The 21,035-nt window shown below is 47.5% G+C and overlaps 1 protein-coding gene and 1 non-coding gene across 2 annotated transcripts; one reads left to right on the top strand and one right to left on the bottom strand.

Moving 5' to 3' along the window:
• The first annotated feature begins 25 nt into the window (after nucleotides 1-25).
• Nucleotides 26-11,490, top strand: FAM186B (family with sequence similarity 186 member B). The gene is made up of 7 exons (XM_056119989.1): nucleotides 26-121; nucleotides 1,633-1,858; nucleotides 4,046-4,228; nucleotides 6,146-7,757; nucleotides 8,250-8,442; nucleotides 9,974-10,143; nucleotides 11,301-11,490. Exons 1-7 carry the CDS (start codon nucleotides 26-28, stop codon nucleotides 11,488-11,490), a joined length of 2,670 nt encoding a protein of 889 aa, XP_055975964.1.
• A 7,139-nt stretch (nucleotides 11,491-18,629) lies between these two features.
• LOC130029368 (U6 spliceosomal RNA) lies at nucleotides 18,630-18,735 on the bottom strand. The gene has a single exon (XR_008793321.1). It is a non-coding gene; the product is annotated as a U6 spliceosomal RNA (small nuclear RNA).
• Nucleotides 18,736-21,035: the final 2,300 nt, after the last annotated feature.

Genomic DNA, 21,035 nt, shown 5'->3' with positions numbered 1-21,035 from the left:
TCTTGGTGACTGACAGTGATCCAAAATGGAGAAAGATGACTCCTCACACTTACTGACACCCGAGTCAGCGAAAGCCATCATCTCAAGGATTCAGACTGCCCAGCTAACTCGGGCTCGGGAGGTAAATCCAGTGGAGAGGAAGTCACCCTTCTAACCAGGGTCTGAAGTGGGGGCTAGGACTCAATTTAGGTTGGCTGGTTGGTTTTTGTCATACTGGTGATGCTCAGGGACTATTCCCAGCTCTGTTCTTGGAGCTCCCCAAGCAGTACTTGGGAGACCACATGTGGTACAAGTGCTTGGGGTTCAAACCCAGGCATCTTGCATGCAAAGCATATGCTTCTGTCAATTGAGTTGTCTCCTTGGCCCCTCAATCTAGGTTTGTTCAAGATTCTATCTGAACCCTTGGGAGTCCTGAGATCCTCTTCAAACTGGGTTTCAGATAGATCAGTGCTAATATCCACCTCCTCCACACACCTCCAGAGTGGGGCTGGATCAGGGAAGGAGCAGCCACTGGAAACATCATAGGACTCTGAGATTCAGGGGCTAGTGCTCAGGATTCAGGATGTATTCTTGGTGACCTACAAGAAAACCCCAAGCTATTGGAGTCCTAAAGCTCCAAGGGAAATAATCAAAAGCTAGAATCATCCAGCACATCTGATTTCAGCACATTTTAAAATGAGAGAGAGAGAGAGAGAGAGAGAGAGAAGAAAAGAGAAAAGTATCTATCATAGAGGCAGATTGGGGGTGGGGTGTGGAAGGAGAAAAACTGGGGACATTGGCTGTAGAAAATATATAAATCTATACTGGTAAAGAGATAGGTATTGGAACATTGTATGACTGAAACCCAGTCATGGAAAACTTTGTAACTGTTTATCTCACAGTGATTTAATAAAAATTTTTTCAAAAGTAACCACCACCACCACCTAAACTTCTTTTTTTTTGGCTTTTTGGGTCACACCTGGCGATGCACAGGGGTTACTCCTGGCTCTGCACTCAGGAATTACTCCTGGCGGCGCTCAGGTGACCATATGGGATGCTGGGAATCGAATCCCAGTTGGCCGCGTGCAAGGCAAACCCCCTACCCGCTGTGCTATTGCTCCAGCTCCAACCACCTAAACCTTTAATCCTATGCGTTTCTTGGGGCCTCCTTTTTTCCAAGTCTTGTTACCTTGTGAAGAGATGTGCCCAGAAGTACCCAGCAAATTTTTAATTTCTGGAGAAATGCTCGTGGTATATACTTAATATTCACTCTCTTCCTAATCTGATCTTAATATCCAAAGTGACAGTAATAAGAGCCACTACTAATTCATTGATCTTTTTTAAAAACAAACCTATGACGTTGGTACTATTATAATCATCCCCACATCTTTTTTTTCTGGTTTTGGGGCCACACCCAACAGTTTTAGATTGGAGTAGGAGTGGGGACCATATAGCGCAGGGGATGGATGGGCTTGCGCATGGAAAGCACGTGCTCCAACCCATTCAGTCATCTCCCCAGTCCTAATCATCCTCACTTTACAAATAAGAAAACTGAGGCCCTACGACGTGTCTGGCTTGTCTAAGATCACACTGCAGGACATAGTGTTCAGAGCCCACACCCCTAAATACTACAAACTGCTCCTTCCCATACAGAATATTTCTTCGGAGCTCTCAAACATCTTGGACAATGTCAACAGTGTCATCAGTCGCTTCCAGAAAGAATTAGGATATGACTTAGGAGAAAAGTCTGAATCTCACCATCTGGTGGAAAAAGGCAAAAACAGATTCATCTTATTGGAAAAAATTACCTCCTTGTCCACAGATGCTAAGACAAAAGAGAAGCACTTGTATGAAATTCTCCACTGGCTGGGTGACTGGGGTGAGTCCTAGGGGTGCTGCCTTCCTCACTACCATGATTCTTTTTACTACCAGTCTTCACTAAGAAGGGTGTGTGGGGTGCTGGGTACAGGGGGAGCAAAAAACACTGTGGTCCTCTCCAGTGATGCATTCTCCCACTCACATCACAACACTCCATGTTTATTCCCAGAGGACAAACATGTAATTGTTCCCCACATTAATGACCCTGATATTAACTACTATAATGAAGTCTACATCACTGGTCCATTATGACATCTCATTTATTAGCAAGATAGAAACAAAATTAAATTTTACACTAGTAGGCCAAAGAGACAGTACCGTGGGTAAGGAAGGCACTTGGCCAACCCTGGCTCTATCCCTGGCTCCACATATGGTCGCCTAAGTTCTGCCAGGAGTGACCCCTGAGCACAGAGCCAAGAGTAAGCCCTGAGTACCACCTGGTGTGATCCCCAAACACGTCCATACTAGCTAAAGCAAGTCCATGTATGCAGGAGTTACTTTTGGCTCTGTGCTCAGTAATTACTCCTGGTGGGGCTTGGGGTACCTTAAGGGATGCTAGGGATTGAACTTGGGTCAGTTGCATGCAAGGCAAGCATTTTACCCATTGTACTATTCCTCTGGCCCATTCCTAAGTATTTTTAATTGTTTTTTATGCTATGATAAGTGGAACTGATTTCTTTGGGGCAGGCAGGGTTTGCGGACTAAACAGTGCTTGGGGACAACTCCCAGTTCTGTGGTTCAACTGTGATTCTGAGGATGCAGAGAAAGCTTTAGCCCCCATATTATATCTTCAGCCCTCTTTATCTCCTTTTTCAGATAGCTAATTGCTACTATATGAAAATGCAACACTTTTTTTTTCTTTCTCCCCCACTCCCTTCATGCTGGGGGTTGAACCCAGGACCTCACACACGCAAGGCCAGTGCTCTAGCACTGAACTATATTCCCACTAAAACTGTTTTGGGTTTTTGGTTTTGGTTTTGGTTTTTTGAGGTGGGGCATACACAGTGATGTCTGGACTAATCCTAGCTCTGTATCTGGGGGTCACATCTCTTAGTGCTTGGGGACCCTGCGGAGCCAGGGATTAAGCCTAAGCCTCTTGCATGCAAAGCTCACTGAGCTTTCTGGCCAGCATCTGGTTTTTGAATGTTGATTTTACATCCTGCAACTTTACTGAATGAATCAGTTCTAACAGTTTTTGGTGACACTATTGTTTAAGGAATCCACAGGTGGTATTCAAAGTACCAAATGATGGTCATGTTATGGGCACTCGACCAAACAACAAAGCTGTCAGTTGTAAGCTCCTGGGTATAGACTGGCTATGCACGGCTTGGGCGCTACCACTGACCAACTCCGAGTCATCCCGTCACAGGACCTCGGTCTGCTGTGTGCTGTGGCAGGCGCTGAAATGATGGAGGAAGGGGGTGAGAATGTGTGCCTCACCCTTGCACACGCCCCCCCAGGACTCTTGGTTCGATGATCTGCCGTGGCCCCAAAACTGAGCGAAACTTTTGACACCAGTTGATTTACGTAATTGACCAGCTATGCATGAGGCAAGGAGATAGAGAAAGAAAAAGGCAGACATATCCCTATCAACAATGTTATTTAATGTTATTATTTAATACATATCTTTTTTCCTTACAAGGTCTGATGTTAATCATGTTAATCTTGTCACATGTTTTCATTTCATTCTCACCCAACATGGCAGGGGGGTGAAGCTCAGTGGTTATGCACTCGCCTTGCATCTGTGAGACCCTTGTTAGATCCCTGAGACTGAAAATAATAACAATAATAATAATAAAGAAGAGAAAAGAAAAAAAGGATGGGGCCAGAGAGATAGTACAAGGGTCCAGGCACTTGCCTAGCATGGAACCAACCCTAATCTGATTTGATATCCGGCACTGGATGGGTTCTGCCAAGCACCACCAGTACTCTCTGAGCACAGAGCAGGAGAAGGCCCTCAGCACAGCTGGGTGTGGCCTCCCACACAAACAAAATCCTCACCCAAGCCTTTACCAGGCAAGGATAGTGAGGATTGGGGTAATCAGTGAGTTGTTCAACTCTACACAGCATAAGAGGTGAAACCAATCTTCTATCACAGCTGCTGGTATGAATCCTGTCCTATAGGATGGCTTGGGGCTTTCCAGAGGACAGATTCTTCTCCATCTACACCACCTACCTGCCTCTCCAGGTGACAGTCTGACCTATGAAATCAGAAACAGGAAGAATGAGAAAGATGAGGAATCCCAGGATGAATGGATTGAAGTGATAGAGAAAATGTTACCGCTTTCCCTCATTGCCACCAAAGGAGGCATCGAGTCTCTCATTTCCCTTTGCTCTACTCTCATTGAAGGAGAAAGGAAAAGAGCACAAAGTAGGTTCCCGGAGCACGTGAGGTTGGGGTGGGGGGCTGGGTATGATGGACGCCACCTCTGGAGAAAAAGTACATGCAGGGTCCACGGGGGTGTTCTGACTCTCCTTCCTGACAAGAGCTTGATCTGAGATGGATGGGCAGAGGGCACGGGTTGGGATGTTAAGTTCCAACTGAGTCCTGAGTAGTTCTGAGATATCCTTCTGGGATGGCCAGAGGGTGGTGATAAAGTTTTTTCTGGAGCGATGGCTCATGCCTCTATGGGATCAGAAAGACCGTAGGTTGTAGCTAGATTCAAAGACGATTTTTACCACAAACCCAGCTGTAGAGCTAAAAAGTTTGGTGAGGGTAAGCCTGAGGTCCTTCCAGATCCTTCATGGTTATGGCTACTCCAAGGATTAGGCTTCCAACAACATAATTTATGCTTAAAATTTTATATATTGTTTATTTTTAGGAATGAGTTTTTGAGCACTTACCTAATACCTCATATGGTGCTTAATGTTAAATATGCATGATCTATTTAAGGTCTATTAAGTGGACACTACTTAATGGAGATACTTTCTCTGTTATTTCAGAAACAGGGAAAAGGAAGTTAGGAAACACTCAAACCAAGTGATAAGAGTGGGATTCAACTACAAGTTATCTGGTTCCAGAATCCAAGCACTGAACCCTGGGTCATATGGTCTCACTAACATTATCTAGAAGCAAGCTTGACTTCAATATCATTTTGATTGACATATTTCTTCTAGCCCCCTCCCCTCCCAGATGGGCAATTTGTTTTCTGTTACTGATATTGGTTGAATGGACAAATGAATGGATGCCACACCAGTCCAATATGCATAGAATGATACCTAAGTGATACAGCTACAATTATGACCCAGTACTACGGCACTTAAGTTGATGAATGGGTTTGAACACAGAATACACAATGTATGTTTGCATGTATTTTCTAGGGAGAAGTCCCCTTATTTTCATCAAATATCAAGAGTAGTTGATGACCTCTTCAAAGATAAAAAGTTACTGAGTTTTGAGGATTTTTTGAGGGGTAGTCTCACAGCACAGCAGCTAGGGTGTTTGCCTTGCACATGGCCAACCCGGGTTCGATTCCTCTGCCCCTCTCTAAGAGCCCAACAAGCTACCGAGAGTATCTCGCCCGCACGGCAAAGCCTGGCAAGTTACCCATGATGTACGCGATATGCCAAACACAGTAACAACTAGTCTCACAATTTGTAGTGAGATGTTACTGATGGCCACTCGAGCAAATCGATGAACAACGGGAGGACAGTGCTGCAGTTCTATAGTCTCACAGAAGTGCTCAGGAGCCCAAGAGCACCCCCAGAGATGCTCAGCCCTGCTGTGTAGGCATGACTAGTACTTGGGCCCAGCATGTGATATTGTTAAGAGTGGTGAAGGGCACCCAGGCCACAGCCAGCTGTACTTGGTGGGGTTAAGAAGGAGGTTGATGCCGTGCTGGGGACTGACTCTGTCACGAGAGGAATACACTCCAGCTCTTTGAGCTGTCTTCCCAACCTCTATTTATTGGTTTTTGTTTTTATTTTTCTTTTGTAAGTATGTTGATAGCTGCAAGACATGTGATGCAAACAGCTACAAACACAGTCTGGTGATACGGGGAATAAAGCTTCCCAGCTGGTTCTAGGTATGCTGGTGTCTAAGTGCTAAGTAGGTTTCTGCACTACTCCAGTAGTCAGCCAAACACAGACAGTGAGTCTGCGAAGCAGCAAGACCAGAAAAATAACTGTCTCCGAAGATCAGGAGTTTGCTGAGTTGAACTGAACTCTATTGAGAGCATCCAGGGCCTCTGGCCTATAGATGCTATGGAGCAGATCCTGGTGGGTGGGCTCTGGACAAGTTGTGAGCAGAGCAGAGATCTCCCTGACTACATCTTGTCTCCACTTCTAGTGCCCAAATACACCTTCTGGCAGGGATGGCAGGAAAGAGATCAACAAACATCAACATCTTCCTCTCAGCCACTGAGTCCACAGCAGATGTTCCAGGACAAACACACCATCTGCACCAGGGCGTCTGAGGTGAAGTCCATGCTGCAGGAGCTCCTGGACTCGGCCATGTTCAGCACAGGAGAGGTCAGGGCCATAAGGTACATATCCTCTGTGGTGGAAGACCTCAGCAACGCCTTGATCCTACAGCATGAGGAGAACAAGAGCCTGGAGACAAAATACAGATGCCTGAAAACAGAGATGGTTCAAGAAGTCAGTAGCCAGAGGCTGAAGTTCCAGAAGTCTCTCCAAACCCTTGAGACGGAAAGAGATGCCCTACTAAAGCAGGTAGAAATTCTTGGGAAAAAGTGCCATGAACTATCCCTGATAAACCATAGTCTAGAGTACAAGTTGAAAGAGGCGGAGGTTGCTGTAAGTCAAGCAAAAGACTCAGCCATGATCTCAGATGACTCTTCAGACTCCCCTGAAGAAAAGACCCCCCCAGAGGAAAAATCAGTCATGGCGGAAACCAAACAGGAACACGAAGAGGAGGAGCGACTGTTTTTGTCACTTGCCCAAATTGACATGGACTGGGATTCACAACCTTCATCATATCAGTCACTCCCCACCATGACCACAAATCCAGAGATTGTGGATTTGATCAGCAGCAAGGACACCCAAATTCTTGGGCCCAAGTTGCTGTCCTCAGGAAAAAGCCCAGACCACAGAGACACAAACCAGAGGGGCTTCTTGCAGGAAGCATCCCCGGAGAAGGAAGATCTGCAAAATCAGCTTCGTTTCAGTGAGCAGCAAGCTCCAGAGAGCTTCGAGAAGGAAGTGGACCAGAGCACTTGGATGGAGCACTGGGAAGAGAAACTCAGCTGGCAGAAGCCGAAGCAGCAGTGGCTGCAGGAGGAGGAGTTGTGGCAGCAGCAGCAGAAAACGTGGACCCTGCTGGAGCAGGAGCACGAGGAGAGTCTGCAGCAGGGGACGCCGGAGGAGGTTCCCGAGGAGAATGTGGTCCAGGGGCTGAAGGAGCAAAAGAGCCCAAGGAAGGAACCAAAAGGAGACGTGAAGAGGAAGCTGATTGTGATCAGCGGTCAAGGGAAGTTCTCAAAGGGAGAGGCACCACTCACAGCTCCCCCGAGCCAGACCCAATCTCTTCAGCAGCGCAGGAGGCCACACCTGCCCAGGCCCCCTTGTGCTCAGCCCATCACCCCCAGAAGCCAAAGGACAGTGAGTTCAGCTGAATTTAATCAGAAACCTGCGACCCACAAGGTTTGCACAAAGCCCAGGAAATCAGCCACCTCTCCAGCCTTGGGACTGTCCCTCCACAAGAGGTCCCAGTCCCCTTTGCACATATCCCCAGCCCCTCTGAAGGCAAAGGTGTACCACATGGCTGCCAAGGCCCTGAGAAAGAACCTGCGGCTCCTTCTGGGGAATGGCAACTCGGGGCTGCCTGCCCCCCTGCGCAGCAAGGCTCTGGAACTCACCACCACCACCATGGAGCTGAGCCTGCTCAGGCTGCAGTATCTGTGCCTCAAGTACATCCGCTACAGATGCATCCAGAGTCTCCGGTATGTCCGCCCTGGGACTCACCGGCACCTGGACCCACCGCTGGGTGTGGGCAAAGCCAAAACCAAGGGTGGGACTAGCCCCGGACACCAGGGAGAACAACCGGGCCCAGGTTCTTCCTGTTGCGAGCCCAACCCTGGGGCTCCTTACCAGGTACCCACCCCCCCCCGCTTCCCACCTGTTTGTCCCAGTTACATTCACCTCCCTTTCTCCTCTTGTTTCCAGGAATTATGGAGCTACCTCGGTTTTGATTTTTTTGTGCCACACCTGGATGTATTCAGTGCCAATTCCTGGCTCTGTGCTCAGGGATTACTCCTGGTTGTGCTCAAGGGACCAAATCTGGAGCAGGGTTTCAAACCCAGGTTGGCTGCCTACAAGGCATATAAGGCCTTAGCCACTGTGCACTATCTCTCTGGCCCGAGTCATTTTTGGTTAACAGACTTGGGGGAGTAGCAGTCCCCTTCATCCACTAAAGCCCTTCTGTCTCTTCCCAGGCAAGAGATGATCAACCACATACAAGACATGCAAAAAACCAGAACTCCCTGCCAGGCCCAGAACCTCTCCATCTTCCTGGAGAACATCAACAGCCTGCAGAATCTTAAAATGCAGGCCTGGACAGACAGGCAGAAGGCTGTAGAGGAGAAGTACCAAGAGTGTCTGAGCAACATGATGACGTTGTTCCCCAAGGTGGGTTTCCTGCTCAGCCACCTTCTTGGGGACCCACACAGACAGGACGGGGGGGTGGTGGAGGGAGCCTGTGGGGGTGACTGGGGTGAGAAAGTAGATGGGATGGAAGGAAGAAAGTCCAGCCTCTGAACTGGGAAGAGGGCTGAGTTGGAGACCCCAGGGGAAGGGCAGCTTTACTATGTCCTTAATGGAGACAACAAGAAACAGAACCTTTGGGTCAGCGATATGGCTCAGTGAGAAAGTGCATGTAGAGAGAAGAGAGCAAGGGACCAGAGCGATAGCAGAGCGGGTAGGCGAGTAGGGCATTTGCCTTGCACGCAGCTGACCCGGGTTCGATCCTTGGCATTCCATGTAGGTCCCCCAAGCACCGCCAGGAGTAATTCCTGAGTGCAGAGCCAGGAGTGACCCCTGAGCACCACTGGGTGTGACCCAAAAGGCAAAAAACAAAACAAAAACTTAAAAAGAAAGAGAGAGAGAGAGAGAGAGAGAAGAGAGCAAGAGCGAGAGACAGAGAGAGAGAAAGAGAGAGACAGAAACAGAGACAGAGATATTGGTTTCCACTTTGGCTGAGGGCTGAGGTTCTTCCTCTCTTCCATGGTGTCAGCCCTGTCCTCACCAGCTGTTTTTCTCCAGGTTTGGTGCACAGCTGTGCTCCTCAGTCCAGGGCTGGGGGCTCTTTTGTGCCCTCAGGGAAGTTCCCCTGCTGTCTAGGTTCAAGGGAATTGTTCTAGGGAATGTCTTCTATCACTTCCTCACCAAAGGGGTACCTGGCAAGAATTCACCGAGACCCTGCTTGTCCAAAATAGGGAAGTCTAGGTTTGAATTTATTCTCCTTCAGAGCTGGAAGTCTCTGCTCATGGCATTCTAGGCGTTGGTGTCGCTTTTGAGAGTCCAAGGTCATCCTGAGTCCTGTTCACCGGGGTCTGATGCATTTCACTGAGGGCAGCCTAGTTTCCTCTCCAATGTCCCTTTGCTGCTGGGGATCTCCCCTGGAATCAGACCAAGAGGTGATGACCAAGACATGAGCAGCAGTGCACTGAGTCTGGTGGAAACGGGGCGCTCAGCACTCACTGTGAGTGACAGCAGAGGCAGCTGGAAGGGCCTTGGCAATGGAGATCTCTCCCAAGGCTGCTTCCTTCTACTTACGCCTGTCCTGAGCACCTCCTGTGGGTGTCTTCACTGGCTAAACTGGCTTTGAGTTTGAGAAGGAAAAGAGGCGTAGGACAGTTCTTCAAATGGCTGTGGTCCCCACAGACCCTTGCCTAACGCAGGCCTGGGGATGATGAATGGTGACCCAGAGCGGTCCAAGTACAGCCTGACCCATGTCATCAATGCTGTAGTTTTACCCATTGTCCAACTTCTCCACAACAAAGGACAAAGCAGGAACTAGTCTGCAAGTAAGTCGGGGATGTCTATGAAAAATCTGAGACCCTGGGGGCTCGGGGTGTCCGGCTGGAGTTCTCTGACCTCAGCTCAGCCTTGACTCCCATCTCCTCTCTCTGATGTGGCCCTGCTGTTTTTTTCTCTCTAGCTCCGGCTGGAACGTAACATTCCCCTGCAGCTGCCCAGGATTACATCCCCAAAACTAAGAAAAAACAAGTCATTTCCATCCTTACTCCGGCGCACCCAATCCAGCAATGCTTCCCTCAAGCAATCCTTTACATCCAACTCTCCGGAGAGTGAGTCCCTGCAGAAGGCCTGGTAGGTTTAGGAGGGCAGTGTGGTGGTGGTGGTGGTGGTTGTGTGTGTGTGGGGTGGGGGTAGGTGGAGCTGCATGGGTGGGGAGGTAGGGAGAAGAGGTGGCCAGGCTGGAGAAACTGATGATCAGTAAGGGGGACAGAGTATGTACCCTGGTCCTAGCCTTGGTGCAATGCCCTGTTCATTGTTCAAGTTGTCTGTGTTCTCAGCTGCTCACCTCTCGCCTTGGCTCAGATGAGGGGAGTAGGCACTTTAGGAGACAGTCTGGTCTAATAAGTTTCAACCTATGTGACTGGAAGATTCTGAGGACCCACATCTGTGAGCTTACAACGATTCCCACCTGAGTACTGCTCTGGTGCCTGCTGGACTTGAGCCATCCATATAAACTTGGTTCCTCACAGAATCAAGTCTGACCCTTTCACTGTCAGTTAGAAAGAGTGCTAGGGAATGGAGCGAGTAAAGAGAGTCGGGTGCTGGCCTTGCACATGGTAGACCCACTTTGATCCCCGACACTGTATATTGTCTCCAGAGCACTACCAGGAGTCATCTCTGAACACAGAGCCTGGAATAAGCCCTGAGCACTGCTGGCTGTGGCCCAAAACAAACAGACACACAACAAGATACAGGGTCCTGGGAAGTGGCTCAGCAATCGAGCACCTGCCTCCCATGGCTGAGACTTAGCATTCAATTCCCAGCACGCACACACACATCCTTCAAAGCACACTCCCAGCACCGTGGGGTACAGCCATGATGACTACCGAGCACCACAGTGCCTAAGCAGTGTAGTACTGTTCTGTTGGTACTATGTAGCCTTCAGGACTGTGCTCAGGCCCACATCCAGGCACAGTATCCTGAGGAAAGAGTCCCCAAGCACTTCCACACGTACCCAAAGAGATTTTATGAGCCTCTGAGGAACAGTCGCCCAAACCCACATCTTCACCTACCACAGCAGGCTTGGTTCCAGGCTTCAGCCTCTTGCAACAGCTTCTTAGGTGAAGAGGCTGCAAAGAGGTAAGAGGTAGATTGAAGAGGTGGTGATGAGGCAGTGACAGCCATGAGGAAAGGGAAGAGGACAAGGCAGTGTCTTGGGTCCTGTGGTCCTAGAGAGTTTACTGCTTGTCTCTGTTGTCTCTTTTTACACTTTTGCCCCGATTCCTTAGCAAACAGGGAGACTCTGTGAAGACAGTATGGAAGACTGATGTGGCCTCCTCCAGTTATCTGATAGAAGAAAAGATCCCTACCACATTGCACTGGGAGCAGCTGGGGGGGCACCCGGAGATCCCCCAGCTGTTGACTCTGGACATGCATTCCTGCTACCACAAAAGCTTGATGTGGCTCAAAGCCTGGTAAGGTGCCAGGTTGGGTGACTAGTCTGGATTTAGTAACTAGAGACCTACCCGCTGTAAAATCTTATGCACGCGGAAGGTTGTGTGTTCGCGGGCTCTCTGGACGGCTCTCTCTCACTGACCGTGTTCGGTGCTCTTGAGCCACTGTGTGTGGCCTGGATCGGGACGGCTGTTGGCCAAGGGTAGACAAAGGAAGGAATGAGGGCCAGGCTGGTCGGTATCAATTGTAGTTTATTCAAATCCTCTTCATTCCTGTCTCTCCTCTGCCTCCTCCTCTCCTGGGCCCCAATCTAGAACCCCTTCTCCTCCTGGCTCTGACACTGGATCTCTGGAGCCTGAGCTCTCTCACTTCTGACTCTGCTCTCCGAGCTTACAGTCTTAGTGTATATAGCAATCACATAAGGCAGTGACACAAAGGTGGGTTGAACATCGACAAATCAACAATGAGAGGTAAGACCACTCCTCCAGGAGATTAACTCAAGGATAAAATCTCATCTAAAGAGATTACTCCAGATTACTAGGAGATCTGCTCAAGGGTGGGATCCGAACAAGGGTGTGTTCTTTCCTCAGCTAGTAATCTACTTGAATAGTTGTAGTAAATCTACTTCTAATATTTCTAGCAATGTCATTCTGTGTGAACACAGTAAGACATATAAATATCTCACTATACATTCTGCAGTCCTCAGGTCAGGTTAGTCTTCCTAGCCCCAGCAGGGTCCTAGTCTCGTCTTACTTACTTTTGGATCATGACAGCATTTGTCTATGACCATGCCTTCAACTTATAGTTGAGTATCGTGGTGCTTTGGCCTGGCCCATTTCGATGCCAGGGTAGCTCACAGATTGCCCTGGGTTCATTCAGTCCCTCGTCGGGACCCTGCTTTTGGGGTGCTAGGAACTAAGGGCAACTGAGTCAAGAAAGCAGATGCCCAGGAGTAAATATTATTTGGAGTCAATCAACTCCCAAGTTACAGAGCATAATATTAACTGTCTTCCTGTGTCCATACAGAAAGGACATTGCTTACAATACAAGTTCAGTGTCCTGGGATGGGTGTGACCCGGTAAACCTAAGCTACTTGAGGAAGGACAAAACTGTGTTATCCTACACCCACCAAGGCAAGAGCCAGAGTACTCCTCTTGAATACTAACACCAACCACACTGCACCTGTCACATAGAAGCTCATCTGTTTCATCTACTCATTTCCTCTCAGCTTGGGTTCCATACCAGCCCCCTTCCAGTTCTCTCAAAGAACTTCCAAGGTCTTTCCTCCCCAGCTGTCTCCCAGGCTGGACAAGTTAAAGACACAGGACGAGGGAGCAAAGAGCTCAATGGGATGAGCACATACTTTGCATGTGGACACCCAGGTTTGGTCCCCAAGAGCTGCATGGTCCCAAAGCCCTGCTGGGAGCAACCCCCATGCACTGTGCTGGGAGCAGACCCTTAGCAACACTTGGTGTGCCCCCAAACAAAACAAAGCATAACAGTTTCTCTCCAGTTCCTCCTTTCCCTCTGCATCCTTGCCAGGGCCTGGCCTCAGCTCACCAAATGTGGATCTGAGGCCCTGCCCCTCCACTCCTCCCACACACCGCAACCTGCCCGCACACAGTATCAAGTGTCAACCCTTCACCTGACCCAAGCACTTCATGACATTGTGAACATTCTGAAAAATCAGTGTGCAGGAAAGGAATTGCAGTGAATAGCACCAAACTGCAGCCTTTCTTCCCGTCTTTGGTATGTTATAGCAAAATTCAAAAACTCCTTCACATCTTGCACAGAGCTGTTCCACCCACACCCAGACCTCCACTGGGATCTCTGCTTCAGGCTTAAAAGCTTATCAAAATATTTTTCCCAGCAAAGACAGCTTCCCCTTTCTAGGGGAATTAGGTGAATACAATTTTCTTTTCCATTTTCTAAGTCTACATATTTATTCAGCTTATCTCACTGCTGGTGTGTAGAAACAAAGTCTGGCTTCTCTCTTCTCCATGCACATCCCAGGATGACTCCACCTATTTCTCCTTTTTTTTTTTTTAAATGTAGGAGTACTGCTATTTATTCAGTCAATGATTAAGCTGACTGAATTGGGCATGAACTCCACATTACTTTTTTAAAAAAATTTTTAATTGAATATCCATGAGATAGACCATTACAAAGCTGTTCATAATTGGGTTTCAGTCATACAATGATCCAGCACCCACCCCTCCACCAGTGTACGTTTCCCACCACCAATGTCCCTGTTTTCCCTCCCACCATCCCCCAACACCCCAACCTCCCACCCCCAGCCTCCTTCTAGGGGGAAGTACCTTCCTTCTTGCTCTCTCTCTGCTTTTCCTTTTCTGTCACTGTCACTGTCACTGTCCTCCCGTTCTTCATTGATTTGCTGGAGAGGGCCCAGTAATGTCTCCATTGTGACACTTGTTACTGTGTTTGGCATATCAAATACATCACCGGGAGCTTGCCAGGCTTTGCCGTGCAGGCAGGATACTCTTGGTAGCTTGCCGGGCTCTCTGAGAGGGGTGGAGGAATCGAACTCGGGTCAGCCATGTTGACTACGTGCAAGGCAAATGCCCTACCCACTGTGCTATCACTCCAGCCCTATGGTTTGCAATACAGGAACTCCACCTCTTTCATGGTTAACTCACTTCTGACCAGGTAATACAGAGGGTCCTGTGGTCAAATTCTCCTGTGCTTCCTGGTTATGGGGATGATGCTTCTTTCTGAGTGTGAATGAGTGAGTGAGTGTGTGTGTGTGTGTGTGTGTGTGTGTGTGTGTGTGTGTGTGTTTGCTCCTCTGGAGACACACTCTTGGTGGAGGTGCAGAGGGAAAAACATGGATGAATAGGAAGGAGCAGAGAAAAGGAAATATTATGTGCAGTAAGATGAAAGATTCATAAGGCAGAAGCAACCCCCCACCTCCCCGCCGCCCCGGGATTTGCCAGGAATATGCAGTTATGTGTCCAGGTCAGTTCTGCCCCCAGCCCTGGACCGAACTCCCACCCATAACTAAGGAAGTTCCTTGGGACTGGGTGGGCATTCACAACCTGGAGTTTTGTCTCCACTGCACCCTCACCTGTAACTCTATTAACTATTACAGCACCACAGCAACCCGAAGAGAAGAAAGCCAGGAACCCCTAGGTAAATCAGCCGAGCTTACTCGCAAGAAGTCAAGTGAGTTCTTCCCTGGAACTGGAAGAAGGTCTCAAGAATCAAGACACTGCCCATGGGCTGGAGCAATAGTACAGCAAGCAGGGCACTTTCCAGGCCTACAGCCAACCCAGACTCCATCTTCGGCACCCCATATGGTCCCCCAAGCCTCAACGGGAGTGATACCTGAGCGCAGAGTCAGGAGTAATCCCTGAGCACTGTCAGCTGAGTCTCCTGTCCCCTTCCCGAAAAGAATCAAGATACTCTCTAGTTCCCACCTCTATCTCTTATCCAGTGACTCACAAGCTTCAGGGTTTCTGAATCTCACCTGGAACCTGTCCTCAGTGCAGATGTCAGCAGGTGTCTATAAACAGACAATGGGCATTGTGAAGTCGTTCAAAAACTTTCTCCATCAGTCCCCTCCCAAACTGTACATTTTTAATAAACTGCGAGTGTTTATGTATATCTGTTTTGGGGCACACCAGGTAGTGCTTAAGGATTACTCCTGATTCTGCCCTGAGAGATCATTTCTAGCAGAATTTAGGAAACCATCTGGGGCGCCGGAGATTGTACCTGAGTCAGTCGTATGTAAGGCAAGAGCCTTACTTGCTCTACCACCTCTCCAGTCCCAAGAAGTGGGTTTTTTTTTTCTTTTTGGGTCACACCCGGTGATGCACAGGAGTTACTCCTGGTTCATGCACTCAGGAATTACTCCTGGTGGTGCTCGGGGGACCATATGGGATGCTGGGAATTGAACCTAGGTCGGCTGCGTGCAAGGCAAACGCTCTACCCACTGTGCTATTGCTCCAGCCCCAAGAAGTGTTTGTTTTTAACTTTTCCTGTCTCACTGCTGAAACCTATACTTACTCACCTGTGAGTTTCAGAAGAAAGGCGCGGTGGCACTGGGACCCAAGCATTCAGTGGCTGAGAACTGTTCCCCTGGTTGGCCCACGGCGATGGACAGACGAAGGACTGGGTGAACAGAGAATCAGGGACACAGGCTGGCCGGCAGTCAGTTTATCTCGCTCTTCTCCCCACCACAGTCTGATCTCTCCCCTTACAGCACAATTGTAGTCGTCATTTTGGTCGCAGTCCCAGTCATCAGGGTTCCACCATCCTAGTCTCCTCGTAGACCTCAAAGTCCTCAACTTCTAGTACTTACCTTTATCATAGTCCCGTCTTTCCCCTTACAGCAGTTATATAGAAATCGTGAAGGGTGGGGGTACACATAGGTGGGGCTGAACATTGTCCTAACACCAGAGGCAAAGCCACTCCTTCAGGGGAAATTCTAGGAGATTAACTCAAGGACAAAATCTCATCTGAAGGTTCAGCACTCCAGATTACTAGGAGATCCACTCAAGGGCGGGGTTCCATCCTGGGTGTATTGCTTCCTCCTTTCCTCGGCTAGAAATCCATTTAAACAATCATAGTAAATTTACTTCTTATAACATTTCTAGTCATTTTGTATAAACACAGAGATATATTAAGCTTAAAGTTTGGCTCTTCCTGGGGATATCTTGCTATATATCTCAGACTAAAGCCCTCTTTCCTAATCCCAGAAGGGTTCTTGTTCAGTTACTTCTCTTTGGGTCATGACAGAGTTTGGTTTCATGAACACGCTCTTAACTTATTATACTTATAGTGCTTAGCTTGTCCCTTTTCAATGCCAAGGTAGCTTAAAGCTTGCCCGGGGTCCACCCAGTGCCTTTGTCAACCCTATTTTTGGAGTCCTAGGAACTAAGGACCACTGTGGCTTACTTAAGTCAAATAGATATGGATGCCCAGGAGTAACTATTATTTTGGAGTCAATAAACAAACTGACTGTTACAAATCACAGCATGAACTGTCTTCCTGTGTCTATACAAAAAGGACATTGCTCAACCATGCAAGTGACATAAAGAGAAAAGCAGTATAGGACTATTAGTGCCTGATGGAATTGGGTGTGTCTCGGGAGCACTGTTGTGGGAGTAACTCAAAAACGTAAGCTCCTGGCGGGAGGAGCAATGACAACCCAATGTTATCCAACATCCACTCTTCTGGAACAAGGGCTGAGACCACTTGGACACTGAAATGGACACCAATCAATGTCCCCCAAATATTGTCTCTGACCTTGGTAGCCTACAAGTTGGGACCATGGCTGAGGTCAGGAAGAACTAATACAGTGATTAGCATGGGCACATTAGCATGACCATTTAGAGACACAGAGTGCCAGTCAGAGGTACACGTCACTCAGTGGGTGGCAGTGGCAGTGTCTGAGGAGAGATCAAAGATGGAAGAAATGCAAAAGTGAGACACCAAATCTAGACGTTCTATATCTGGAGGCCATCTCTGGTGGCTGTGAATTCAATTAAGACAATACTTTGAAAGTCCATTCAACCAACAAAAACCGGTTCAAGCCTCACATTTCTGCATCCATGGCCATCTACCTCATCTTCCCCTCAGTGTCCACATTCCCCCTCCTCGAGTGAGTCTGCTCCCTCTAACAGTGCTGGCTAGGAACCAGGAATAAGAAAACATTATCTAGACGGATGGGGCTCAGCAGGTCAGCACCTGCCTTGAAAGTGTTCATCAGTGGATTCCATCCCTGGTACCACCAAAAAATAAAATAAAATAAAAAGCGTGTTAACTAGTAGGGCTAGGTAGTCAGAGTATAGAGGGCGAGGGTGCGTGGCTTGATCCGTAGCATACGTATCCTCAGAACACAGCATTGCTGGGTGTGGTCTTGGTGATCTCCACACACTGCTCCCACAGCCCCAGCAGTTCCCAAAGGGCCCGAGGAACACACCTCACGCTCCAATCCTTGCCTTTAATAATCCAGCTCAATTTGCTGAGAATCACTGGGATTGGCCACAGGGCCAAGCTCCGCTTGGGAGGTCTCCCACCTCCTCCCCCAAAAGGTTAAAAACATTAACTAGAGAATGATCTTGACCCCAGATAACCTGTGTTTTTTTAGGAGCAGCACCCAGCAGTGCTTGATCTTAAGATTCTGGAAGGAAGAGTGGGTGTGGAATGTTAACAGCTGGCTCAGGATGATGTCAGGAGTCAAGTCTGATTCCTGTGCCCCAGTCTGACCTCTCCTCCCTCAGGAACCCAGTAAGGTGACAAAGGAGTGAGACTTCGACACTGGTCACGCGGGATAGCGAGGACGGTGAAGGGCCATTTCTAGCCTGTCAGGATGTAAGCTTTCCCCTTTTTGCCTCCGCCATTTATATCACAGTTTCTAAAATGCTTCATACTAAATGTATACCTTGACGAGATTCGAAAGTAATTTTTTTGACGGGGATAGGGTTAGTGATCCCTGGCTCTGTTGTCAGGGGTCACTCCATATGGAGTGCCAGGGAGTGACTCCAGATGTGCCATGTGAAAGTGCCTTACCCACTGTACTATCTCACCAGACTTGAAAGGATTTTTACAAACTGCGTCAGAAATTAATTGACTAAAAGCATTGAATGCATAGTTAGCTATATATAACTTCTCAGCACTTACCAAATCCAGTCAGTTTTGTAAATGCAGTAATATTTTGAATATTAAATTTGAGAATGAAATAAAAATATTAAGTTTAATAAACATAAAACCACATTTTAAAAATTTTTATTTTTTAATGCAGTAATATTTGGGGGTTGGACTTGGGGTATGTTCAGGGGACCATATGCAGGGCTAGGGTTTGAATCAGGGTCAGCCCTGGCACTATTTCTCTGGTCCCAACAGTAACCTTTCTTTTTTTGTTTTTTAATGTAGGAGTACTGCTATTTATTCAGCCACTGATTAAGTTGATTGAAGCAGGCATGAATTCTGCATTACTTTTAAATTATTTTTAAATATTTATTTATTGAATCACTGTGGGAAAAGTTACAAAGCTTTCAGGTTTAAGTCTCAGTTATGCAATGATCAAACACATTTCCCTTCAACAGTACTTATTTTTCACCACCAAGAACCCAAATATACCTCCCCCCACCACCACCCCTCCCACTGCCTGTGAGGCAGATGAATTCTACCTAATATATAAAAATATGGAACGCTTCACGAATTTGCATGTCATCCATGTGCAGGGGCCATGCTAATCTTCTCTGTATCGTTCCAATTTTAGTATATGTGCTGCCAAGCGAGCACTACTTTTTAAATTTTTTAAAAAATTTTTAATTTTTCATAGTTGTTGTTTTCACAGTTACTGAATGTAACTGTTTACATTCAATATTTCAACACCAATCCCATCACCATTGCACTTTCCCACCACCATTACCTTGAATCTTTCCACCACAACCCCAGCTTGCCTCTTAGGCAGCTGCTAAATAATTTATTTTGTATTGCTTGTTATTGGTGCCCGCTTGAGCAAATCAATGAACAACTGGAGGCCAGTGCTACAGTGCTTCCCATGAGTAGAATGAGGAGTCACGTGACTGAGAAAGTGGCCGCACACTCCTGGAATTCTAAAATTTTTTAAAAAATTTTTATTAGTGAAACACCATGAGGTACAGTTGTAGACTTACAAATTTTTGTGCTTGGGTTTCAGTTATACAGTGATCTAGTACCCATCCCTCCACCGGTGCCCATTCTCCATCATTTACTTTTTTTTTTAATTCTTTTTTAGTGAAACACCATGAGGTACAGTTGTAGATTTACAAATGTTTGTGCTTGGGTTTCAACTGTACAATGATCAAACACCCATCCCTCCACCAGTGCCCATTTTCCACCACCACAGGTCCCAGTATCCCTCCCACCCCCCATCCTCCATCCCACCCTGCCTCTGTTAGAATTCTAAAATTTTTAAGTATTTGGGGTCTGAAGGCATCTTTGCAGTGTGCTGCTCTCCTCTGAGATTCATTTGAGTCTCTGAATCATGGCTGTTAGTGCACTTAAATGGCACCAAGAGGCACTTCTTGGGCGTGACTTGCCAGGAAACTGGAAGGGCAGGGAGATGTGGGGAAGTCACCCCATCCCCCAACTCAGTGAAGCCCGGAGATTTCAGTCACTGGTCCCGCAAACCTGGGTTTTTCAGAGGGGGGCTCGGGACAAGCCTGTGAAGGTTGGCCGTGAGTGTGGCAGTGATTAGGTTCTTGAGGTTTTCAGCTACTGGGATTCATTTGGGGCAGGCCAGAGGGATACACCTTCCCCCGCTCCGAGGTGCCCCAGTGAAATCAGCCTGGCGCAGGGTGGAGAGACATCTCTGTGGCATGCTGCTCTCCTCTGAGATTCATTTGTGAGCCTCTGGATCTTGGCTACTAATGTGCTTAAATGGCTTGATTCTGATCTCTTTTGAGATTTATTTATGGGTCTCTGAAGCAAGGCCAACAGATGAGTTTGTATAGCTAAGCTGGAGATGGTTTGTGGGTGTGATTCCCACATACCTAACTTTTGGTCCTTTAATTTATCAGGAAACTGGGTCCCAAGTTGTGGTCCGGCCAGAGGCACAGCAACAATTTTGGGGTATCAGGAAGCCTGAATACACCATCAGGCTGCTGATGTACTCGCCCCTCAGGTACAGGCTGACACTGTACCGGGTGGGTGGCACTGTACCCCCAACAGTAACCTTTTAATTATGATTTTGGGGCCATACCCAGGTGTGCTAAGGGCTTACTCTTGACACTGTGCTTAAGGATCGCTCCTGGCAGTGTTAAGGTATTGGGAATCAAACCCAAGTTGGCTGCCTGCCGGCAAGTGCCCCACACACTGTACTGTCTCTCTCCAGTTCAAGAATAACCTCTTTAAAAGGGTTTCTGCAGGCTGGAGAGATAGAACAGCGGACAGAGTGCTTGCCTTGCATGTGGTTCAATCCCTGGTATCCCATATGGTTCCCCGTGCACACTCAGGAGTGATCCCTGAGCATTGCAAGTATGGCCCCAAATCCAAATAACAAATAAAAGGCTTCATGCGTTTTCATAGGTTCTTAGAACCTTGGGGTGTTTGATGGCTAAACCTACTCTGGTGACAAAGTATTCTGACTTTCTAGCTGTCTTCTCAAACGCTCTCTAGCAAGCAAGCAGTGTCTGACAGAATCTTCTCCTGCTATGCCAACATCTTTATCTCCTTGAGGCAAAGAAGGCTCTGAAGACAGACTGAGAATGTGCCATACTGGATATAGTGTTTTTTAAGCAGTGAAATTCTTTGATGCTATATATGTCTTGTTTTGTCTTGTTTGTTATTTTCAAATCAAAGTTTTACCTAGTCAAAGAAAATATTCCCTCAACTCTAAGCAAACAAACAAACAAAGCCTTCAAGGATGCCAAAATAAAGAATATTTCTTGTGAAACTTAAAGCTAGTTTTGGGGTTAGTCACAGCTCTCCTGGCAACAGCTTTTGGGGCCTCCAAGATGAGGAAACAAAACTAACATGGAAGAGGACATTCCTCCTTTTTGGAGGAAAATAGTCCTAATCTTTTTTAAAGTCTTAATTCCTAACCTTAAAAGCTGTGT

The sequence above is a fragment of the Sorex fumeus genome, unplaced genomic scaffold (genome assembly GCF_029834395.1).
Source record: "Sorex fumeus unplaced genomic scaffold, SorFum_2.1 ptg000042l, whole genome shotgun sequence".
In the NCBI taxonomy this organism is placed as follows: Eukaryota; Metazoa; Chordata; class Mammalia; order Eulipotyphla; family Soricidae; genus Sorex; species Sorex fumeus.
Note: the sequence above shows the minus strand (reverse complement) of the source record. Positions and strands in the feature narration are given on the sequence as shown.